Here is a 25,477-nt window from a genome sequence, read left to right as displayed (position 1 = left end):
GAGTCTGATGCAGAGGGCACATACGTTTGCAGATATCAGGACAATACAATAATCACTACAATCTCCATAAGTAGAGGAGGAATTTGGTGTGTGTGTGTGTGTGTGTGTGTGTGTGTGTGTGTGTATTTCATCCTAAAAGTTTGGGAGAAAAAAAGAATTCCAAAGCAAAGATGAGAGGAGGAGCAAAATGTCAAAAGAGGTGAAACTGAGGATTGCCAATAATGACGTGGCCAGGGAAAACCTGTTGTGCTGAGGTGACCACAGGATGTAGTCACAGATACATTATGAATAAAAAAGTACTTGTGTTATAATGTATAAGGAGATTTATGTGAAATGAAAAGTACAAAATTATGTAAATTTTTAAAACAATATTTCTACATATATATGTGTGTCTGAAATGTAATATATTACATTTAATTTTTAATATTAATATATATGCTAATAATATAATATTACATTTAATTTATAATAATATATTTAATGATATATATATATATGGCTGAAATGAAATGTATCAAAATATTAACGATAGTTATTTCTTAATTATAAGATTAGGGGTATCCTCCACCTTCTTGATACTTTTTATAACTTTTATAACCAGAAATAAGGTTTTTTAAAAAATATAAAGGAAGATAGATAGACTATTAGAGCAGACAGGTTTGAGATTATCTGGTATAAAAATCTAATATTTCAGAAGAGCAAAATGGGTCTCAAGTGTGACCCAGCTGATTACTGCAGACTTGAAAGCAGAATCTATGTCTGTGAGTTCCCTCTCAGTAAATTTCTCCTGTACAATCTTGCCTTCCAGACTACTTTATTTATGTGAATTTTAAAACTTGAGCTTCGATTCATACTGCTTTTACCACATGGTAACCTATTGTGTTTTTATTCAATCCCTTCTGTCTACCATAGTTATTCCACACAAATATTTGACATCTAAGACCTTGTGGGTATGCCTTCCACATCTTCTTCCAAGTTACTAAAAAATTTTCTTCGAGTACATGACCAAATGTGGAATCCAATGACATCATCACAAGGGACCTGTCACAACAGAAATCCTGCAGGTCCACATGTAACTCACTATTGCCACCTGGTGGCAGCGATTGCAGATTTCTTTCTCGTCTTCCTTCACTGAGTCTGTATACTTTTTATGTCTCTTATCATCCTCCAATTATTCTGTCATCATTTTGCTCATAGCGCAGAATTCAAATTTTCAATGTGTTGTCTAGAGCTCCATTAACAGCTAGAAATATGATATACATTACTTTTCCTGCCCCTTCTCTAAGTTAAAATATGTATTTTCCCTCTTTCACCTGCTTGTTTTCTTAAGTGGATACTACTGAATCAGTCCCAGATATTTCCTGGTTGCTTAAACATTCCCTTGGAACAATCAAGTGATAGGATACCTAATTCACATCAATATTCTACACATTTTATTGTCTTGGTGACATCTCTTTTAGGGCCTCCCTTCCTGTCCTAAATCTAGTCGTTTTTTTTTTTTTCCTCTAGAACTGCAAAGAGCTATCTAGACTTAAACCTACCCTCTTACTTCAGTAGTTTGACTGGATATTGACTCTAGGTTGGAAATAAATGTTACTCAGGATTTTGAAGGCAGTTTTTTCTGCTGTCTCTGAGTAGTGTTGCTGTGGAGAAGTACTCAGCCATTCATATTTTTGATCCTTTGTAAGGAATTAGTGTTTCTTCCTTTTTGAGAGCTTTTAGGACCTTCTTATAGCATGCTGAAATCTCAAAGATTTTAAAACGCCCTGCCCTGTGTGGGTCTGTTTCATTCATTTTGATGACGTTTAGTGAGTCCTTTAATCATAAAACTTGCACTCTTCCATTGTGAAAGCTTTCTTGAATTTCTTATGTCCTCTTCTCTTATTTTTCCTATTCTTTTTTGGAAACTCCTCTTATTTCCTTAATCCCGTTTCTTTCTATTTTGTCTACTGAATTTTCCATTTATGCTTTTATATCTTTGTATTTTATAGTTTACATTTATATATTTTATATTTTTGCCTTCTTGATTCTCTTTTATAGAATGCTGTTTGTATTTCATAAATACAAGTAATTTATTTGTTTACCTCTCTGATTATATTAATGATATTTTCTTTTTTGTAGTTTCTTCTTCTTGCATAGTCTCTGTTTCCTGAAAATTGTTGTTTTTCTTTGTTTGTTTGGGACTCTGTCTTTCATAATTGAAGCTTTTGTCAGATATCCAGGAATCTGTGGTTGTCTGCTCACATTTTAGGCAGTAAATATCTATGTAGAAGTTCTGCACTCATATTTTGGAATTTGTTGTTGCCTGTAAACTTCACTATAATGTCATCTAACTGGGCCTCTTTTTGAGAAAAATTCTGTCAATGTTTTCATCTTTTCCCTTAGGCTGATTGTGTTCTCCAGGGAAACATCATTGGGCCTCCTGCCTGCTGACATGTATAAGGCACAGACCTGGCCAGTGGGGGTAGAAGGCAGGGTTCTCCATGTTCTGCTTCTAAGCTATCACTCAGCACCCCTATTTTCCTCATGACACCCTCCCCCAACCCAGAACTGGACCTGCTTTTCCTTATCCCATTTTACCATGTCTAAAGATTTTGTTTCTGTTTGGTGGATTAGAAGCTGTTGCATCCATGTGGATTTGGGGAAGAAAGCAGAAGATTTAGCGGCTTCATGAGCAATTTTTTCTGCCTCCTACTTTTCAACATTTTAAAATCGTTGAACCCTGCTGCTATGGAAATTGAATTGTTTACTGGCTTTTCTTACTACCAATTTAGGGTTTAGCTTCCATGGGATTACTGGGGATAATGGGGTTATTTTCCACTCATCCTTTTACTTTCCAGCTTCCAAAATGATTTTGTTGTCATGTCTTCGTTGATGTTTATATAATTTTTATGATCACTTTGAAAGTCTATTTGTTCTTGTTTTAATGAAGACTTAGAACGGTGGTAACAAATGGGCCTATTTAACCTGCCATCTTAATGGAAGATGCAATATTTATCTTTTTACATTAAAAAATAAAGAAATTCATATTTACTAATATATAATGCCCACTTTTGACCTTGGTGCTTTTGTGGTCCATATGTTGGTAGATGATGTAATTAAAAAGGAAACAGAAGAGTGGAGGCTCCATAGTGTGCAAAAGAAATGAGACAGTGGGCACCTGTCCTTTGTTTCTGCCTATTGAGTTTAAAGGCGCTCAGTTAAGTGAATAACAGATTATGTTATTTAATTAAACCAGCCTTCCTATAGTGTTCTAATGGTTTTGAATGTCATAAGAAGATTATTTCTGTAAAGAAATTAGTGAATAAAAGTAATCGATAAGTGAATAGAAGAAAATGTAGGAGAGAATCTTCCCCTTACTCCTCTTAGGAACTCATCACGAAGATATAAACAGTAATAACCTGAAGAATTCCGAGGAGTTGGGAGTAAAATTGAAGTTACAAATAAGACTCTTTGAAATAGAATTTATATTCACCATAGTTAATAAAGAACTGTTACATATTGTGAATTTGGATGTGTTTATAAAGTAATAAACATTTATTGTGTGTGTGAGGAATAGAGAGATATTTAAAATGTAGCATAAGGACATGAGGAATCTTTATTAATAAACACTATTTTTCAGAAATATTCAAAGTTATGATTAAATCCTGTGTTTACTTACAAAATGTTATTTACCTAAATGTTAACTATTTGGAAGCTTCCCTTATAATTTCTTAGGAAAAAATGTGTGATGTGTGTGTGTATGTGTGTGTGTGTGTGAGAGTCACTGAGAAAAATCTTGTTCTTTCTAGTTGTAAAAATTACTGAAACAAAATATAATAATGTAGGAGATTTGTCTATCCAGCAGCATGACAAATCAGATTCCCTGCTGAACGAGATGTTATTTAAATATTAAAAACCATCTTTTAAAGTGCATCAGTATTTTTAAAGCTGGATCTAAAATAGGATTTCAGTTTATCCCATTGCAAGAAGAGCTTGGTATAAAAGATATTATTACCCCAGGCCAAATGTGCATGAGGAATCATATAAGAAAACACACATAAAGCTGGTATTCTTTGCAGAAGTAGAGAGAAAAGAAATGTCACGCTGACTTAAGGGAAAACAATATTCCTTAAAAATTCCTAACCATGAGCATTTTTCTTAAAGAATAAATTAATGTTACTCTGTATTAAAAAGAAATAGCTATGTAATTGAAAACTCTCACAAGCAGCTATCACACAGGACTTAAAGAATTTCCATCAACGTTTAATAACAAAACATTTCAATGTCTAAAAGCACAAAACATGCAAGAAAATAATTTAATAAAATGAGAACCAGCAATAAATAAATAAATACTAAGTAAAAGAAAGTGACCCACAAGGACTTCAGAGCTATTAGACATGGACACAAAATATAAATACATTTATATATGATTAAAAAAATCAGAAGAAATTAAAAATATGAAAAAGATTATAAAAGTTACCAAGAAAATCTTAAAAAGACAAATAAAATTTATATAAATTAAATTTAATAATTTAAAAGCTCAGTAAATAGGTCAAAATAGATGTAGCTAAAGAGAAAATAAGCTAAAAGATAAATCAGAAGTTACTATTTATAATAAAGTTCAGCAAAACACAGAAAAGAAAAACAGATGTTAAGAAGCTTAGAAAGTGAGAAAGTGCAGCATGTTTAATTGGAGACTCAGAAGGAAAGAATACAGAGAACTAGGATGAGGTAACTGAATGTTAAGAAATAACACAGGAAAATTTTCAGGAATTGTTGGAAAAGATCAATACACTGATTCAGGAGAAATATACACTTAGGTATAGCAAAGTAAAATTCTATCTCTCTGTCTCTCTCTCTCTCACACACACACAGACACACACACACACACAAAGCAAAGAGAAAAGATTGCCTCTAGTCTTTTGATAATTTGACTGATATCAATGATATGAGTGATAATTGACTGATAGCTAGCCAACATTTAAATAGAAAAAAAGGCCAAAAGGTAATCTAAATATATAAATATATTTCAGTGTGCAAATAAAAATAATGACCCATCTAGCACATTACAACCACAAAAGCATGTTTCAAGAATTATAGAAATCTTCCTATCAAACAAAAACTGTGGGTTTAACACCAAAATCATTCTCTAAAGTACATTCAAAAGGTATATTCTGGAAGAGGGAACATGACCCTACATGGGGGTGTCTGAGAAGCAGAAACAACGGTGAACAAAGATATTAATAAATATGTGTATAACTCTACAGAGCACTGATTTTTTAAAATAATTCAATTATGTAATTTATAGAGGAATAATAGACTAGAACTGAAAAAATGGAAAATAGTAGTATGTAAATAAAAAGGAATAGTCTAAATTAAAATATCCTAGGGTCTTTACACTGTTCAGGAAAAAAAATGTATTTTCTTTACATGTTTATATATTAAGTAGACATGATATTAACAACTGAATTATGTCCCTCAATATTCATATGTTGAAGATCTAACACTAAAAGTGACTGTGTTTGGTAAAGGACCTTTACAGAAGTAATTAAGTTTAAACGAAGAAAGGTGCCTAATCCAATAGGGCTGATGTCCTTATAAGAAGAGCAAAAGAGACTAGAAATCTCTCTTCCTGCTGCATGTGCACAGAGGAAACATCATGTGAGGAGACAGTGAGAATGAGGCCTTGTACAAGCCAGAAAGAGGTCTCACTAGACACCGACCCGGATAACACCTTGATCTTGTACGTGGCTAGCCTCCAAAACTGGGAGAAAATATAATCGATTTTTACAGTTCTGTAGTATTTTGTCATGGCAACCCTTGCTGCCTAATAATATAGTAAAATGATTAGGACAACTAAAATAGACACAAAATACAGATTCTAGAATACACCCATATGAGTGTATGAGCATGAAATAAAAAAAGAAAACTGCATTGGAACGCAGGAAGGAAAGACGGAAAGAATATTTGGAAAAAAATTAAAATCTGGCAGTAGAAATTATTATAAATATATACACGAATCATTTAAATAGATAAAACACGTCAGGTAGAGGTAAAAATTTTCAAACATAAATAATAAAAGAGATACAACTAAAACATAAGGTCACAGGAATACTGGAAGTGAAAGGATAGAAACACCAGGTAAACAAACAAACAAACCAACCAAACAAACAAACAAAACAAACAAACAAACAAAACAAACAAACAAAACAAACAAACAAAACAAACAAACAAAAAGCTGGGGGTGCTATATTATCAGCAGACAAATCAACTCTAAGACCAAAAAAACTTTAAGATAGATGAAGCAGTGCACAGCAAAATGATAAAAGGTTAATCAATCATATACATATAAACATTCTAAATGAGTTCCAAATAACATAATCTAACAATACTGCAGAATCAAAACTGACAGAACTATGAGAAGAAATAGACATATCCACAAGGTAGAGGGAGAGTTTAACAAAACAGTCTCATCAATTGCTGAATTAAAGAGACAAAATGTGATCAGATCACAGAGATTTCAGAAGCACAATTAGCAACTTGATCTTACAGAGTTTTGGGAAACATTGAACCTAATTAGTTGAAAACGTATGATTCATTTTAAGCACAATGAAAAATACTTATTACAGTTGACCATGTGCTAGTCCAAAAAGCTGCTTCAACAAGTTTTGGAGAACTGATAAATAGGCCACAGTTTCTAATCACAGAAAAATTGTTAGAAAAAATTTTAAAGTAGCCAAAAACCTAATTTATTTTAAATTTTAAAACACATTTCTAAGTATCTTTTGAGTCAAATCATCTAGTATAATGGAAAACAGAAAACTGAAAAATATGGAAAATAGCTTAAGTAATAGAAGAAAATTCACATCCTTAAATCCTTATTTTGGAAGAAAGGAAAAACTCCAAACTAATAAGGTAAAGGTCAAATTTTAAACATTAGCAAAAGAGCAAGAGCATAAATACACAAATAAGGTAGACAGAACAAAGTAATAAAGAAAACTATTAATAATAATGTAAAATACACATTATATAGAGAGGATGAAAAGAGTCAGAAGTTGGTTCTTTAACAAGTCTCATAAGACTAATAAAATAGACAATAGTTTGAAAAGATTATTTGAGAAATGTTTTAAAAGCACAAGAAAAATATTACTTTCTCTTTTCCTTGAGCAGCTAGCTGGGATACTGAATGGATGGAGGGAGATGGGGGAGCCATCTTGAACTACAAGGTTCCAGTGTTGGAAATGGCAAAGAAGAGATAGAAAGAGCCTATCATGGTGACGAGGGGACCACCATACCAGCCTATTTTTATCTTGTTGAAACTTCTGCTATTTTTAGTTTTTGTTGTGGTGACCAATCTATACCTTAAATTAGTGTAAGTGGTAAAACAAAAGAAAACAAGTGAATGATTAACACCAAATTTTGGGCTACAGCTAACTTGGCAAGGGGGTGGGGTGATTGTGTAAGAAAAGAAAAAGAATCAGAGAAAGGCTCAGGTAGATTTTAGAATCATTATGTTCTGGTCATTAAGCTAGGATGTGGTATACATCATCTTATTCGTTTTATTATTCTCTAAAATGTTTAGTCACATTTTATAAATGCATATATACATGAAATATTTCATAAACAAAATACAGAAAATTCAGTTTGCTAACAAAATAAACATACTTCTTTTTAAACAAAAAAAAACCCACTAGAAGATGCATAGGACAGCACTGCTGAGTATTTCAATAAATAAAATACAGTATTCAAATAAGTGATATAGTGTGGCAGATTTATTGTACAGTTAAAGTACAGATACCTTTAATAAGGCTGAGCTTATGCTGTTTGCTAGATAATATTATAATAACATAAAATGTGAAGAACTAGGTTTTTGTAATTCATAAAATAAAGATATATGGGAGAAATTATATTGTCAACAGTCAATAATTGCTTTAACAGATGAATGTTTTATGAGACCACAGCTAAGAATGGTCATCAACTGAGATAGCTCTTTGACTCTAATAAAGCTTGAAATCTGGAGTCAGGGCACGTTAACAAGTTGTTGCTGTGATTCCTACAGGGTGTGTAGTAGTCTCCCTGTCTCTCTTTACTTAGCTCTTCTACAAATATTCTCTATAAACCCCTGGATGAATGGAAGGAGACATCTAGGTTGGGTCAGGTAAGGGTTGAGCAGCACTAATTCCTGCCTTGGCCATTCAATTTCTCCCAGTTTAGGAAAATGAAAGAATAATGAAGGAGAACCAACTTTTGTTTGTTATGTGATCTAAGCTAAAATACCTTTTTCTTATCTGACGTAGGAGCCAGGCATTCCAGAATTAATATCTCCTTATTTGGCAAAACTAATGCCTCTCGTTTCTAATATTATGAACCATGTTTATTACTGTACTTACAAGACTCCTTTGAATTTTTGGAGAACATTAAGCAGTGTTGTCTTGAACAACTGGATTTTCAACCATAAGGATTTTCACCCCCAAACTAAACAATAACTAATTAAAAGCAAGATGCAATTTGTTCAAGGATACTTTTTCTTTGAACTTTTCCCTTTGAGGAATTACAAGTTACATTAAACTAATGAAAATCAATTATCTCAGATTTTTCATTAAAAATGTACTGATTTTCCAATCTCTTTCATTTGTAGATGCCTGGAGGTTTAGAAATTGAGCTGATGTAAAACTCTGGGGTGTCTCTTTGAATGATACTAATGCTTGCATGGGAGGGAAAGAACTAGCAACTTTATTCCTTCTTTGGTATCTACACATGGACTTTTGGATACCTAGAACTCATTTCCCATGGAAATTGTATGCATGGTGATTGGTCTACCAGTTCCCCCAATGGAACCTGACAAATATATTCCCTCAGGTACTGTCAGGGTACTTTTAGGATATTCCTTTCATCTCCCAGTACCTTTTCTTCTCTACAAATGTTTCACCTACTTTTAGGGGGTAATGTGGGATTTATGGGCTTGGTTACTATTCACCACTTTATTTTGCACAAGTAGAGAGCCCAGTTAGTATTTGGGCCAAGGCCTACAGTGAGAAGAGGACGTCATAAAAGTGAAGTCACGGAACAAGTCTCTTTTTTAGATAGGCAGCATAGGAACATTACTCTTCAATATGAATACTTTAAAAATCAGGTCCTAGACTACTAACTGTCCATCATCTTCAACATTAATATATAGTCTTTATCACCACTAGCAAAATTATCATCATTATTATCTGTATGAGAACTTTGTAGTTCTATTAACAAGAATATTAGAGCTGACAAGTTTTAGTTACAAACCAATTTTTTTGTCTTTCTACATAAAATGAAACCAATCTGATCCACAATGTTGCCTTTAAATGTTTATCAGTTTGCTTCTTTGCTTTTTAGTGTAGGTATAGCTACACTACACTTCGTAGGTATAGTATAGCTAGCTGGAACTGCACCTATAGTTCCAACTACTCAGCCTCCAAAAATAAAGTTGGCCAGGCATGGGGGTGCACACCTATATAGTTCCAGCTACTCAGGAGGCTGAGGTGGGAGAATTGCTTGAACTCAATGAGCCATGATTGTGCCATTGTATGGCAGCCTAGGCAACAAAGCAAAACCCTTGTCTCTAAAAAAAAAAAAAAAAGAAAAAAGAAAAGAACTCAAAATGTCAACGGTGGTTACCTAATGAGATTGAAAGTAATCTTTCCTTTCGGAGAAAGAAATTTCTCTTCTCTGAAATTTAATTTATACCTCTCTCCCCAAAAAGGGAGTAATATTTGTAAATTTTTTTGACTTGTAGATCAAATTCAAAGTCACACCCTACAGGATTTATTTTAATTCAATGGAATAACTCTCTTTTGGCTTTTTTTTTTTTAGCAGCCAAAAATAATAGTATTTAATTGGATGGTTCTATTGTCCATAGTGACTTCTCTGAATTTTCTCTGATGGTTAAGTAGACACTGGAAACTTAGCATAGTTTATATACAACATGAGTTATTTTAAGCTAATTGTAGTCATTTGATGAAAATATTACTGAATTGATTTATTCACTAAGCAAATATTTACTATTTACTCTACAGCAGTCACTATTCAAGATATTTGTGATATGCACTAGACAGACAAAAATCTCTGCTTCTGTGAACCTTGCATTTTAGTGGAGAAAGAAGACAATGAACAAAATAGATAAAATTAATCAAATTCTGTAGTCTGTAAGAAAGGGATACATGCTTTGGAAAAGGTAGTGTAGAGTCAGGAGGATTAAGAGGAAGGATACGGGATATGGTGGCTGCAATGAAACAGGGAGGTTAGGGTAGGTCTTGTTGAAAAGGTGACATTGAACAAATGTTAAATGTATATTTCTTAACTAATATTACTGTCATTGCTAAATACAGAATTTATTTGGGGGCTATTATTATTTTTCTACTTATTGAGAACTTTCTGCTTACTACACACTAAACTCTGTATGGATCAGTATGCGTTGTTGCCTTAGGGGAGAAATATTATAGTTCTAAAAAGTGAAGTAAGCTTATTGATCATTTTAGAATAATTTAATTGTAGTAGTAAAGAGATTTTAATTAAGTTTTTAAAACCTTTAGTTTTGTGGTAAACAAATGGTGCTTCAAATGAATAAAATTTTAGTAATTTCACTAGAAATAAAATTTATTTTATTGCGGGAACATAGCAAAATTATGCAGATTATTTTTTAAAAAGCCTTTTTTTCTTTCTCTTCTTTTTTGAACTTTTATTTTAGGTTTGGGAATGCATGTGCAAGTTTGTTACATAAGTAAACTCATGTCATGAGTGTTAGGCACTGTTAAGAGGGAAATTTATAACACTAAATGCCCACATTAAAAGTTAGAAAGATTTCAAATTAACAATTTAATATCACAACTGAAAAAACTAGAGAAGCAAGAACAAATCAATCCAAAGCTAGCAGAAGACAACAAATAATCAAAATCAGAGCTAAACTGAAGGAAATTTCTTTTTTCTGAAATTTAGGTTATACCACTCTCCCCAAAAAGGGAGTAATATTTGTACTTTTTTACCTGTAGGTCAAATTCAAAGTCATACCCCACAGGATTTATTTTAATTCAATAGAATACCACACCCATTTCAAGAAGAAAGCAGAAGATCAAAAGATTATAAATATAAATATTTTTCCATTTTATAGCTAAAGTAGATATACATTCTTCCATATAATCAGTTAGTGCTAAGTTATGTAAGGTAAATCTATCAAAGAGCAGTGGCAGTTCGTTATCATTGCAACAGAAGCTATGTATACATTTATTCCTGAAAATATAATTGTTAAAAATCAAACCATATCATAAATGTATAATATATAAAATAATGCTTTCATGCATGTCTTATAAAGAATACTTTAGTGCAGCAAAAAATTATTTCCATTTTTATATAAAGCTAAATTTTTTTGCATTGGGTTCTAGAAAGACAATAGAATCAACATTCAAAGGCCTGGCCCTCCTCTCCAAAATTCAGGTATTAATCTTTATTGACAAAAATGCACCTACATTATCTTACTTTTCTCCATTGAAAAGTTATTTCTACCTCTGAGTTCTGCATTCTAATCAATGGTGTCACAATCTACTGCTCCCCAGTTTAGAGCAGTGGAGGCATCTCCCACATTTTTCTCCCTCATCCTCAATGTCTAATTAATAAAAAAGCTCAGTTGCTCAGTTAATCACAAAGCTCACCACTGACCTTCAGGTTGTCCCAAAGGCAGGACCTACCATATTGCCCCGCAGCTTTAAGGCTTTGTGTTTTCCATAAAATCTGCTCTAAACTCCTTTGCATTGGATGAAGAGCTATTTCTAACCTGGGCAAACACATACAATCATTTTATTCCCCACAACAGCTCATCTCTAGCATCTGCATTGGAGAGGTTCCCTCGCCAAAAAAAAACTTGCTCTTTACTTAGCTGGTTCTTTGAATTAGTTGTACTCTCTGATTAAAAAGCATCTTCTTCTTTTTACTCTTTCGCATTCACTCAGTCATTAATTGATAAAGATAGCTACTTATCGAATACCTCCTTTGTGTCAGGCAACTGGAATGTGCCAGAGTTTAAAGTACTGACAAGGTAGTCACGCGCCTGCGTTCATGATTTCTCACTCTTCTGCTTGCACACAGTATCATCTTTCCAAACTCCAGTGTCTTTACATTATACTTCTTCCCTGCAGTATTCCCACATCAAAGTAGTTGCTCCTGTTTCTGAAAGTCTTGGCATCTGTGCCTGCCTTTGTTGTGGTATTTATGTCAGATTTATTTTTTTAAGTCCATTTTCCCCACTAGACTCTGAGCTGTTACAGTAAGGAGCAGGTCTTTTCATCAAAAGACCTGCCTATAATGCCTGGGATGGTACTGATTATCAAATCAATTTGAAGGGTTTTGACTGAAACTTTAGGCCTTACGATAGAAAACTAGGTTTCTAAAGATGACCACAAGTAAGTTACCAAGTGCACGTATATTCTTTCTGTTTGGGTGTGCCAATTTTCACAACAGTTTTTAAAGCCCATTTCTAATGTATTATTCTATAACATACCTGGCAGACTGTTAATTTTTTATGTTTTAAAGGAATTACTTCTATCTCTAAAGGTAATATCTTCATAAATATATATGCAATTCCCATCTTTAAAAACGCTTAATATATTCTGTGGCTAATGGCTTAAAACTTAACTGTATTCATTTTCTCTTTACATAGAAATCGCTCTTCCCTAGAAGATTTCTGTAATTAACAAGAGGGTTTTTTTTTTCCTATTGAGCTTTATGTTAATGCATTCCATGGCCAGATGAAGAACTATATGCCCCATTTTCCCATTGCTAATGCCATAGTTACTATAGGACTATTTCTATGCAGGATTTATTTTACAGGTCTTGAAGTATATTGTTCCCAGTGCAATCTAGTGTAGTATTTTTATATAGATTTATTCTGGGGAAGTGAATTCTATGGGCTAGTTTACAGAGCTCTCCTTCCCTCCTTTAATATATAGAATGGCTACAACTCCTCCACCCATATTTGCCAGAAGCAACTCATGAATTCTCCATTGAACTTTTTAGTGGTAATAAAAGCATTAAAGATAATTACTTGTAATTACATAAATAAGAGTTGCTCCAAGTTTATAACCTGGAAGAAATGACAATCCTCCTAATGAAAATTAGGCTATTAGGCCAGCAAGATTTTAATTAAAAAATGATTTAAAAAAAATCCCCACCTATTGGGTACTATGCTTATTACCTGGGTGAGGAAATAATTTGTATACCAAACCCCCATGACACGCAATTCACCTATATAACAAGCCTGCACATGTACCCCTGAAACTATAATAAAAGTTAAAAACAAGAAAAAGAAGCAATATTCTGATACTAAAATTATATTTCTTTAAACTACCTTGATTAACTGACATTATCCTAATTCTGGTAAAAAGAAAAAATAATGATATTAATTTTCAGAGCCCAAAATGGTTTCTATCCAGATGTTGATTTCTGTCTATTCATGAAAGCTTATCAAACCATTACACTATGCTAATACTTAGTCAAGCAAAGCAATTTATAGAGAAGGAAGCAAGTGACAGATTTTAAAATGCTTATGTAAATATCTGCAGACCTAGTATAATTTTGTGTATAACTATTTAGAAAGAATCAAATTTACATACCATTTCCAATTCCATCTTGCTTGAAATTTTTCCTGTATTATTATTGTATCTGAAAAATAAATTGATCCAGTTATAATTTTATTAAAATATAATTTTGGAAAAATTCTAATCAAAATATCAGTATTCTTTACCCTGGAACTGGTTTTGTTTTCTCTTTCCTCTCATTTGTTTCATGCCCATTAATACTTTCTGCAAAATATTAAAAAAAAAACAATTTAAATAAGGGATATCATTGGGTTTGCATGTGTGCATATGTGTGTGAATAGGAAGATGGAAGCATTAGCAGAAATTGAAAGTTAAAAATTCACTGTGTACTAACATAATATTCACCTTAAAATACTTTATAAATACAAATATCCTCCCAACACTTTTTCACTGCATCAGAGCAGTTCGTCAAAGCCAGAAATAATTACAGTGAAATTTGATGCTGTATCCAAATAGAATGTAGGAATTACAAATTCCCAGTATTATGCAGGAAAACCCTTTCAGGGCAGGAAACAGTAACCTGGAGGTCTATTGATAAAGACATGAGAGAGTGTTCCATCAGTCTGGATGAGGGATAGAAAAGGCATTAATCTTTTTGCAAGCTAATAGAAATGTAACAATTTACATAAACTATTTGTAGAAAATTACTTGTGCAGATACTGAGAACTACAGAGGGAGGAAGGTTAAATTCATATCATGCATGTATGGATAGTTCATTCAAAATACAACTTAGAATTCCTGAGTTTATGTCCAGTGCTTTAATGACTAGATCCCAGACTGGCCATGTCAACATATGATACCATCAATTTCTAGTCCAGGGTTGGTAGATCCATTGAAGTAAGTCATCTGAGTGGCCTCGACCTCTGCTTCTGCCTTGATGATCTGCTGCACTACAGCCTCTGCCATGGGCATCACCATGGCAGCAGTCGAGGTGTTGCTAAGCCACATAGACAAAAAGGCAGTGCTGCTCATGAACCCCAGCGTCAGCCTGAAACAAGAGAGCTGTTAGTGTGGAGCTGTGCTCTTAGCTTAACTAGCACTGTATTATTTAAATGCAAAATGTTTAAGATGTTGTGAGTTTGGATATTAAGTCTTTCAAAACATAGAAGGTTCAGATTCTGCCCAGATGATGAAGTTGGAGTACAGCGACAGCCAGGTGGAAATCAAAGGTGCACATGTACAAGTGGAGTTCTTAAGAGATCTGTCTCCCAGGGAACCATACAAATCTTCTCTTCAGAAACAGAAAAATGACCAAACAAACTGCAAGTTGGTTATATGACAAATAGCAGCTTATGATATTACACCAATATCTGATGCACTTCACAGGTGACCACTTATCTTCAAATGCTAGTAAGATGAAAACGCAATCAACTTTTGAATTTAGAGTCCCTTATTTTTTCTTTTATCTTTTAGCCGTAACTCTGTTTGCTCATAAGAGTGTCAGGGAGGCACAAGGACAAAGAAAGAAATTAATATTTATAAAGCTTCTTCTTACTTGTTTACTATACTGGTTCAATATATGGCAGGTGGAGAAAATAATTAAGGTCATTTGCTAAAATGAGGTTTCTGAATTTTCTGTATTCATATGATTTATGCTCTCCTGAATCCGATATCCTTTCCTGTTGTCAGAATCTGGATACATTACATTGTCTTCTTTTACAAATAGAGTAGTTATTCTCCTTAAAAATAACATACCTAAGACTACAAAATGTTAAGCCATGTCTATAAACTTTCAAAGTCAGACTTGGGAAAAAAACATGATCTCTTTTGAGTAGGTGGCCCTAGAAAATCATTCAGAAGCACATCTTCCTGTATAGAGCCATTTATGAAATAATCTGACATCTTTTAAAACAGATCTACAAGAACAATGCCACACTGTAAGTTTCAGACTCAGATAAGGTGAATATTTTCAATGCATAAAACAAAATAGAAGATAATGTACTAGGAATCTGCTTACACAAGAAATTTTTCTTCTAAAAAAAGAAAATTAAGAACTTTTAATTCTTAAGGCATTATCAAGGCAAGAAATCTTCCTATTAAAAAGGCTGGGATCAGATAAAGCGTCTGTATGGTAAATGCCTTAAATTGAAAAGCCACTTAGTGGCATAATGGACAGAACTTCTGCCCACTGTGAAATGCATCACATCGTCCTCTGGAACAATGAGCAGAGGGTCAGGAAAAAGAGATACATTTGTATAGCACCCTAAAAGGCATGGAGCACCACTTCATTTTAAGAGTAAGATGGTGTCTTAAATACATACGTGTTATACAGTTTTTAAATTAAAAAGATTGAAAATTTGTCTCATCTGAGTCATTGATTTTTTTGTATTTAGCAAAACAATTCGCACCATAAATGAAAAACACGAACGTGGCTTTGCCCTAGGATGAATTATGCAATACAAGTCAGTACAATATTCTAATTTTCAGAGAAAGATGAGAAAGAATGAAACACCTAAGGCTTTAAAGCAAAATGCCACTATGCAAATGATTATGACACTGGACATTTTCTTTAGCTTACATTCATGTTCTTAGCAAGAGATGAAATAAAACCAAAATAGCCAATTAATTTTATCAGTCAAATGAGTGATTTTATTTTCTATAGACAAAATTCCTTAATTGATTGTTTCACTTTGCAACAGTTGGTTTAAAAAGAAAAATGTTCCCCTTGGAATTTTTCTGCACACATTTGTACTTTGTCAGTAACATCTTTGTCTTTGGTTCGTAACATCCTCCCTGATGATAAAGGATGCTATTGAACAAGTTCTGAATGTGTTATCACCCAAACAGACAAGATAGGAGGAAAATCTACTCTGAAGTCTATCAATCTTGTCTGTTGAGGTTCAAGGCCTCTCTCAGCTTTCACTTCTATGCAGTGAAAGTTGTTGTTTTTATCCTCCTATACCTCAAGTACACTTTTTATCACTTTCATATTTCCAGAGGAAAAAAAGTGAAAAGCCAGAGTGTGATACAAAGAATATCCAGAGTGTGATACAAAGGTACACTGATTGTTTGGTTATTTGCTCTGCACAGAATTGATCTGTTGAGCAGATAAACTGGAAGCAGTAAAGGCGGTACTTACCATGCAGGATCCACACCAACCATCATCACCATTTTCAGAGCAATTCTCTTGTGCAAATTCCATTTTTCTATGGATGTTGCTAAACAGATAACTCCAATTAGCAGTAGGTGAAAATCTTTGAAATAAGCAGATGCCACCTGAAATAACAATTAAACCCATGATTGTTTGCTTTGATGGGGAAAATAACATTGCGCAAGAAAGATATTATTATGCTGCTCTTAAATTTGACCTTCGACCGCATAATCTTTCTATTTTGTTGAGAAAAATGTAGATGTGTTTGAATGCAAATTTAGACATGTTCTATATTCTTACCCAGAAATAGTGTTAAGAAAAAGTATACAGAAAAAAGAGTACTCAGTGTTATTAAATAGCTGAGTAACATCAGGTAAGTGCCTTCTATGAGTAACATCAGGCAAATGCTTTCTATGTCTTAGGAGATAGAAAATGGGACTAATTTATTTATGCATCTATAGAGGAATAGCGATGACTGTGATATGGCAAAGTTTTTAATTAAGCTCCAACTTGCTACTGTCCTCATTAAGACTCATTATGCCATAAGTACAGTCACACCTTTATATTTTGAATGATTTTACTTTCAAAATTATTTTTTATAAGGCCAGGCACAGTGGCTCACACCTGTAACTCCAGCACTTTGGGAAGCCAAAGCAGGTGGATCACTTGAGATCAGGAGTTCAAGATCAGCCGGGACAATATGGTGAAACCCTATCTCTACTAAAAATATAAAAAAATTAGCCTGGCATATGGTGCATGCTTGGTAATCCCAGCCACTCAGGAGGCTGAGACGGGAGAATTACTTAAACCAGGAGGTGGAGGTTGCAGTGAGCCAAGATCGTGCCATTGCACTCCAGCCTGCATGACAGAGTAAGACTTTCTCTCTCTCTCTCTCTCTCTATATATATATATATACACACACACACACACACACACACACACACACACACACATATATAACATAATACACACATATATATGAAACAAATATGAGAGTCAACATTTTAAGTTATTTTCAGTTAACGCCATTCAGGGATTAGTAAAGGACCTAGAACTTTAAGCAACCATTTGCAACAGTATTTCTCAAAGAATACCCTGAAATATGTTAGGTACATGTCTTTTTTTTAAAGAGTTATATAGTAGATTGAGTTGCGAAAACAAAATTTTGAAAAACTAGAATTTTCTCTCCTATAGGCCTTTGAAAAAAACCTTTAAACAATAGTATATATTGTCATTTTTAAAGAGTAGAATATCATAGTCCACATATTTTTCAGATTTACTTAATAATTAAAAACTTATTTAAGTTTTAGGAGGAGCAATTCAAGGGACTAGTATTCAAGAGAACTTACTTTAGGAAACATTTAGCTAAACTGAATCACAAGGCTGTGTTGAAAAGAGGATTCTAAGAGTAAATACCTCTTTAAAAAAATCCAACAACAATCGCTAATAGAAAGAATGGAAAGGATGGCTAAATCTAATGTTACAAAACTACAAGAAGGAAATTTAATTCTTACAATAATTTTTCTGTATTAAATTATATCTGCATTTTAAGATAATTTGCTAAGCTTGTGTTGGTTTCAGTAAAAAGCAAAAATTGATAATTACCCTTGAAATTAAAAGTAGACAAGTGGAAAATTTTATGTTTTATAAAATGTTCATTTATGATGTCTTTCAAAGTTCACATCTATCTCTTTACATTTTATGGTGATAGGATAATAGTAAATATTATATCAATTTCCTTACTATTTCATTTATTAATTACTCATTGAAAAATTACCTGCATGCACCAAATATATTATAAGAGCAGAGAATATACATGAATAATTGCTTGATATATTTTTCCCTCTTTTTGCCTCTTCAGTTCCTCAAATATCAGGTCTTTCTAAGTAGGTCCTACTATTTTTCTGTATCATAGAGCCCTGCATGTTTTTTTCATAGTATATACATTACATAAATACTGCTTGTTAACCTGCTTATTGTTTTCTGTATTATACCACACATTTCCATGAAGACCAGGAACCTGTTTTGCTAACCAAACCAGGAATCTGTTTTGCTAACCATCACATATTTTATATCTATCACAGTGCTAGTACACAGTAAGAGAGCTTCATAAATAGCATTGAAAGAATAAGGGAGGAAGGGACAATGAATAAGCTATGGTCTCTGAGCTCTTAAATCCCAGTTGTCTACACTCTGTTCCCTACCTCCTAGTCTTCTAATGCTCTGGGTGTAAGTATTTCAATATATTAAAATACCAGTGCTTCCATATTCAGGAACCTTTTTTTTTTTTTTTGTCCCTGGGTCTATCTCTGCCTCTGAATTTTTTTTTTCTTGGCTGACTTTGAAAATTTGTTTATCTCGGTCCTCCAAAATGCTGGTATTCCATAGGGTTCTGTCTATGATCTTCTTGTTTTATACAACCAATTGCTGAATTTGAAGGATTCAACTTATGTCTTTGTGGGACTAAAATAATTCCTGGCACATACATAGGGGCACTCGAAGATCATTTGTTAAATAAATGCTGACTATACCAAGATCTTTACTTCCAGACAGCTAAGTCTTTTAAGTTTCAGACTGGTATGGCCCACTCTTCATTTCCATTTGAATTTCCCACAGACACCTACAATTGAACATATCCAAAATGACTTCTCATCTTCTCACTCCCCATCCTTCAAACATGTTCTCCCTTTGTGATTAATGTTAACATCTATCTACTCAGTTGCCTAAGCAGGAACCTAAAGTTCCTTTTTCACTTCCAATATGACTCCTCTTATTTCTAGGTGCTTCATATCTTTAAAATTGGTCCCTTTATCTCTGTTTACACATGACTACCTTGATTAAGATCCTCACTATTTCTCACCTGGCTACTGTATGATCAATCTTCTTCTGATCTATCTCCTACCATTGCCATAGCCTCTTTTCCAAAGTGTAAATCTGATCACATAATTGGCATTCTTATGCTTGTTCAGTACAGTTTTTAAGACCTTCCCATAGTTTTAAAGACCAAATCCAGTACTTTCAACATGTCATAAGGGACCCTTCGTCATCCGGTCCCCTTTCCCCTCTCCGGTTTAGTTTTCTGCCACTCCACCCTACTTCTTCCTATGTATTTACTTCCTCAAACACAGAAGTGCTTGAACACTTGCTTGCAATTTAACCTGGAATGACCCTCTCCCCTTGTCTTGGATACACATAATCTTCCCTCATGGAAGATGTCGATTCTCCCAAGATATCTTACCTAAGACCCTAAACTGGATTACATCATGTCTCCCTTTTGGTAGCACAACTTGATTTATATATTGATCATTTCTTCACTTATTTATCCTCTTTATTAATGTATTTTGAAGGCAGGATGCATCTTATTGATCATTGTATTTATGGGCTTAGCACATGTCTGGCACAAATTGACACTCAACAGATGTTAAATTTAATAAGTCCCTAGACTGGAGGAGCTCACAAGCTATTAGATGGAAGAGCTCACAAGCTGTTAGATGCCAAAAAACAAGTTAACAAAAAGTACAATAAAGTGTTATAGATGCTTGAATGATACTTCTCCAAGATTTAATTGAGATTTTAAAAGTAAGTAGGGTGACCATTTTTTTCCTAGAAGGATTGGGAAAATCTTCTTACAGGACCTGATCCTTGACTTCATTATTGAAAAATACATAAATATTTAACTTTTTATTTTCCCTAACCTCTTTTGCAGTTTGGCTCATGGAAATAAGCCCTATTGACTGCTGTGGTCTAAATGTTGGTGTCTCCCCAAAATTCATGTGTTGGCACCTAAAGGAAACCAAATATGTTGGCTACAACCCCATGAATGGAATTAATGTTTTTATAAAAGGGACTTGAGAGAGCTCCCTTGCCCCTTCCATCATGTGAGGATGCAGCAACATGATGCCATCTATGGATCAGAGAGCGCCCTTACCATACACTGAATCTGCCAGTGCCTTGATCTTGGACTTCCCAGCCTCCAGAACTGTGAGCAGTAAATAGCTATTGTTTATTTACCCAGCTTAATGTACTTTGTTATTGCAACCTGAATGGGCTAAGATACCCTATTTCACCAATACTCTGAGAATTAAATGAAAGAATTAATGCAGAATAACTTAAAAATACAAATAAAAGGCTGGGCGTGGTGGCTCAAGCCTGTAATCCCAGCACTTTGGGAGGCCGAGGCGGGTGGATCACGAGGTCAACAGATCGAGACCATCTTGGTCAACATGGTGAAACCCCATCTTTACTAAAATTACAAAAAATTAGCTGGGCACGGTGGTGTGTGCCTGTAATCCCAGCTACTCAGGAGGCTGAGGCAGGAGAATTGCCTGAACCCAGGAGGCGGAGATTGCGGTGAGCTGAGATCACACCACTGCACTCCAGCCTGGGTAGCAAGAGTGAAACTCCGTCTCAAAAAAAAAAAAACAAACAAATAAACACATGGAAGCGAGCCATTATTAGTCAGTGATTAGACACAGAAAGAAGTTCAAGACCATGAGACTTTCTTGTTGCTATTGATTTGGGTTACATGAGGAGTTAGCATATTGTGGTGGGCCAAGCAGTAAATATTCTAGACAGTGTTGGCCATATGGGCTTCACTGTAATTATTCAACTCTGTCGTGGCACAAAATAGCCAAAGACAATATGTCAATGAATAACTATGGCTTTGTTCTAATAAAAAGTTTATTTTAAAAATTAGGCAGCAGGCTGATTTGGACTTCAGGCCCACAGTTTGCTAGTTTTCTCAATAGGCCATGCAAACAAACTATAGCCTGCAGTCCAAATAAAATTACTTGTTAAACCTAAGAAAGAAATTTCAGATTCTCTGTTTTCATTGTAGTACCTATTCTATGGTTTTCACCACAGTCAGATTATTTGAGGAGAAACATTAGCTACAGGCAGATGTGTTTGTTTATGCCCTGCTTGTCCAGGAAGTAATAGAAGAAGGTTCTGTTGGTTTGTAAATTACACTGATAAATATAACTTTTTTCAAGGCAAAATTGATATGTCAAATAAAATTTCCAATAAAGTTCCAAGATAAATATAGTTATATTTCTGTCTCAAAATAGGATTTCATCAAAAAATATGGACTTTTACGATCAGAGCACCTGAGTTCTCTCTTAGTTATGTAATTTGCCAGTACAGCAACCTTTCTGCAAATCAATAAATAGTTGTAAAAGTTAAATATTACCTCACATCAAATTTGTGAATTAAATAAGATAATATTTTTTAAGCCACTTAGTTCGTTATTAGGTTGTTTTGCTAAATCCAAAAGTCAATATCTAGTTTTCACATGAACTGACTTATCAGCAGATTTAACACACATAATCACCGCCTCATCTTCAAAACGTTTGCTTCACTTGGATTCCAGGATCCAGGATTCCTGGTTCCCCTCCAACCTCAGTAACCTTTTCTTCTTAGTCTCTTTGGCTAGTGCTTTCTCTTCTCATTTACCTCTCACTGTTGTCGCTATGCAGAGGTCAGTTCTTTGTCCTTTCTGCTTTTCTGTCTTCATTCACTCCCTGAGTGATCTCATCAAGTCTTAGGGCTTTAAACACCATCTGTATGTTGATGAATCTCAGATTTATGTCTGCAGATTAGCTCTCTCCCATGAACTCTGGACTCTTTTGTATTCAACTGCCTATTCAACATCTTCACTTAGCTATCTAATAGGTATTTCAAACTTATCTGTCCAGCACTGAACTCTAGGTGTCAGCTCCTCTCCTAGAGTAAGTCTGCTCTTCCCATGTCTTCCCATTTCATTTGATAGCAACTCCATTTTCCCAATTGGCAGATAAGCTGTGAGGCATTTTTGACACTTTTCTTCCAATCATATGCCATATCCAATCAATCAGGAAAGTATGATGATTTTACCTTCACATTTTATCAACAGTAAATTCAATATCTCTATTACTGCCCTTGGTCTGAATTACCATGGTCTCTCAGCTGGATTACAATAACTTACTACCTGTCTCTTTCTTTCTGTCTTGTGTCTCAACACAGCAGTCCAAGTTATCCTTGTAAAATCAAAGTTAGGTTGATCATGTAACTTTGTGCTCAAAACTCTTCAGAGTCTCCCATTTCATTCAATGTTAAAATCTTGCAATGTCCTACTTTGACCCTGCCTGGTCCACTGCCTCATTACATTACGTACCTTGCCTAATCTTCTATCATTCTCTCCGGAAATTACTCTGTTCCAGTTACACTGCAGATGTACCTGCAGTAAGGTCTTTGCACTGGGTGTTACCTCTTCTGCAATACTCATTCCCCAGATGTTCAAATGGCTAACTCCTTCATTTCCTATAAACCTTTATTTAGGTAACACTACCTCAAGGAAGTCTAACCTGACCACCTTATTTAAAACTACCATTCTTTCCAATCCCCATTATCCTGTTGCATTTTTTTCCATAGCACAAAATTATCTTTCTAGCTCACTATACTATATAATATTTGTTTATCAGACATATTGTTTATTGCCTCCTTTCCCCTAGAAAGATAGGACATATTTTGCCTGTTTTTATTCATTGATGTGTTCCCAAATCCCTGACAGAGTGCTACTATATAAATATTTATTGAATCACTGAGTAAATACATCTCTCTCTATATTTCCATACATGTGTATTTTCACATTAATATATGTAAAATTTATATCTAAATATTTTTATGATATTAATACTTGTTTTGAAATATCAAATTGAATATACTCTAAATACTTTAGCATTTCAGGTTTAATTCAACAAATATGAGAAAAGTTTAACATTTGTTTATATTCATCTAATACAGTAATGGGCTCAGTAAGATACCAGTTTTTAGCATTGGCTTAATAAATAGGTAAAGTTGTAACTATGGTGGCCAAAGAGAGAGGTGTAGGGCTCTGAACTTAGATGAGGGCATTAATGACATGGGATCCTACTCAGTGACAGATATGAGATTCAGAGATGCTACAGTGCACTGACAGTTTAAAACTCTCGCAACAAACTTAACTGTGAATATTAAAACTCATAAGAATGCTTGATACTTAGTTTGTATCATTGTTTAACGTACATTATTTAATTTGATTGTGACAACAATGGGCTGCATAGCATTATCATATGCCACTTACAGATAATAAAAAAGAGCTATTAAAGGACATAATCAGGGCCATACAAGTAATCAGTGATAAATATCCAATTTGAAGCTCAGGCCTTATGACTAACTCTCTAGCTCATTAGTAATAGACTGTAGCTTTGGTCAGCTAATTCATTAGTAAAAGCTACATTACTCTGTCAGGTAAAAGGATCACAAGTCTGAAGAACAGTTTTCTCCACTAAAAGTCCTAAGGACTATGGTTTGCTGCGAGTTCCAGTTAAGCTTACAAGGTGAAGAGAGTCACATAAAGTTTAAAACAAACTTAGGTTGAAATGCCATAGGAAAGGCAATAGACTCATTTACCTTTGCAACACTCAGAATGTTTCTAGAATGATCTATTCACTTTTGTGAATGTACAAATATTAGCTAACATATAATGGAGTACTTACTGTGTAATGAAATTTACATTTATTAACTCATTTAATTCTTAAGTCTCATTGACAAACTAGAGTTAGTTTCAGGAAAAGAAAAGAAGATGGTGGGGTGATGGAGCTGGAAATGGCAGATTTGAGGATGAGAGTTAAGGTCTGGAAACCACTGAGACTCAAGGTGGGAAGAAATAAGGAGGAAATGATATTAGTTTTCAAATTCAATTAATACTGTCATGCAAAAGAGTGAGGTTTATTTATAGAATTATACAAGTTAGAAATAAGTTTAATGAGTCAATGACTGAGTTTCAGATGTGGGCTCAATAAAGCTGAATTACTTATGATTTACATTTAGTCAAAAATAATATATATCTCTTTGAGGGGTATTAGAGGCCCACAATCCAGAAAGCCTTTAAACACTTTCTAAATGATCTGATCTGTAAGAGATATTGGATGGAGTCCCTGTTCTGAGTGAGAGCTGACCAAGAAGAATTCCCTTTCAAGTCTAAGATTCTGACTGTTAAATTAGTCTGGGAATAAAGGACTCTTGGGCTAGTGTCTGCAGTCAGAGTGATACAAACTGCCATTGGCACCTACAATCTTGCTGCCTTTAGTCAGACCCTAGACATCACAAAGAGGCAGAGATATACATCCTTGGCAGCTTCTACAAAGCCGGTCATTCCTAGGAACACTTTCCTCCTACTCCCCGCTAATGTGTGTAAGTCCCTTCCCATAACAGCTTGCCACAGAAATGCCCCATCAGTCCAGTGAACTTCACTTCTATTTCAGCCTCTTTTTAACAGTAATTTAGTCAGTTTTATTGTTATTAAACCATAAGAGAAAAATCTGTACCTAGAACATACCTATCTCTCCACACAGAACCATCCAAGCCCATAGAAGAGGGGTTAACAATTTGACACCCTATTTTTAAGAAGTCATCAACCCCTTCTTTTTCTATTTATCCCTTGTATCGAAAGCCATTAGCATGTTGAAGCATTTAAGAACCTTAAAAGATTATAGCTCTCAGATTGCATGGGGCAGCAGAGTCTCAGCCTAGGGGCAAGAGGAACTAAAGTACAGCCCTGGCCACACTCTTCCAAATCAATGGCCATTAGAAAGAAAGAGTGGAAGTCAGGTGGGAGGGGCAAATTCAGTAAGAAAAGAGGAGCAGCCAGGCACAGTGGCTCACGCCTGTAATCCCAGCACTTTGGGAGGCCGACATAGTTGGATCACGAGGTCAAGAGATCGAGACCATCCTGGTCAACATGGTGAAACCCCATCGTTACTAAAAA

At 34.3% G+C, this 25,477-nt stretch overlaps 1 protein-coding gene across 1 annotated transcript in view; it reads right to left on the bottom strand.

Annotated features, from left to right (window-relative positions):
* SLC13A1 (solute carrier family 13 member 1) overlaps window positions 1–25,477 on the bottom strand; it is a 76,831-nt gene that overhangs the window by 41,059 nt on the left and 10,295 nt on the right. The window contains exons 3-6 of the mRNA XM_054236968.2: window positions 16,681–16,817; window positions 14,402–14,589; window positions 13,748–13,805; window positions 13,617–13,665 (exon numbers count right to left, since the gene is read on the bottom strand). Of these exons, the coding sequence (XP_054092943.1) occupies window positions 13,617–13,665; window positions 13,748–13,805; window positions 14,402–14,589; window positions 16,681–16,817 (432 nt within the window). The remainder of the gene's footprint in view (window positions 1–13,616; window positions 13,666–13,747; window positions 13,806–14,401; window positions 14,590–16,680; window positions 16,818–25,477) is intronic.

Source organism: Callithrix jacchus, chromosome 11 (assembly GCF_049354715.1).
Source record: "Callithrix jacchus isolate 240 chromosome 11, calJac240_pri, whole genome shotgun sequence".
Taxonomy (NCBI): Eukaryota; Metazoa; Chordata; class Mammalia; order Primates; family Cebidae; genus Callithrix; species Callithrix jacchus.
The sequence above is the reverse complement of the archived record's forward strand: the minus strand, read 5'-3'. Positions and strand labels throughout refer to the sequence as shown.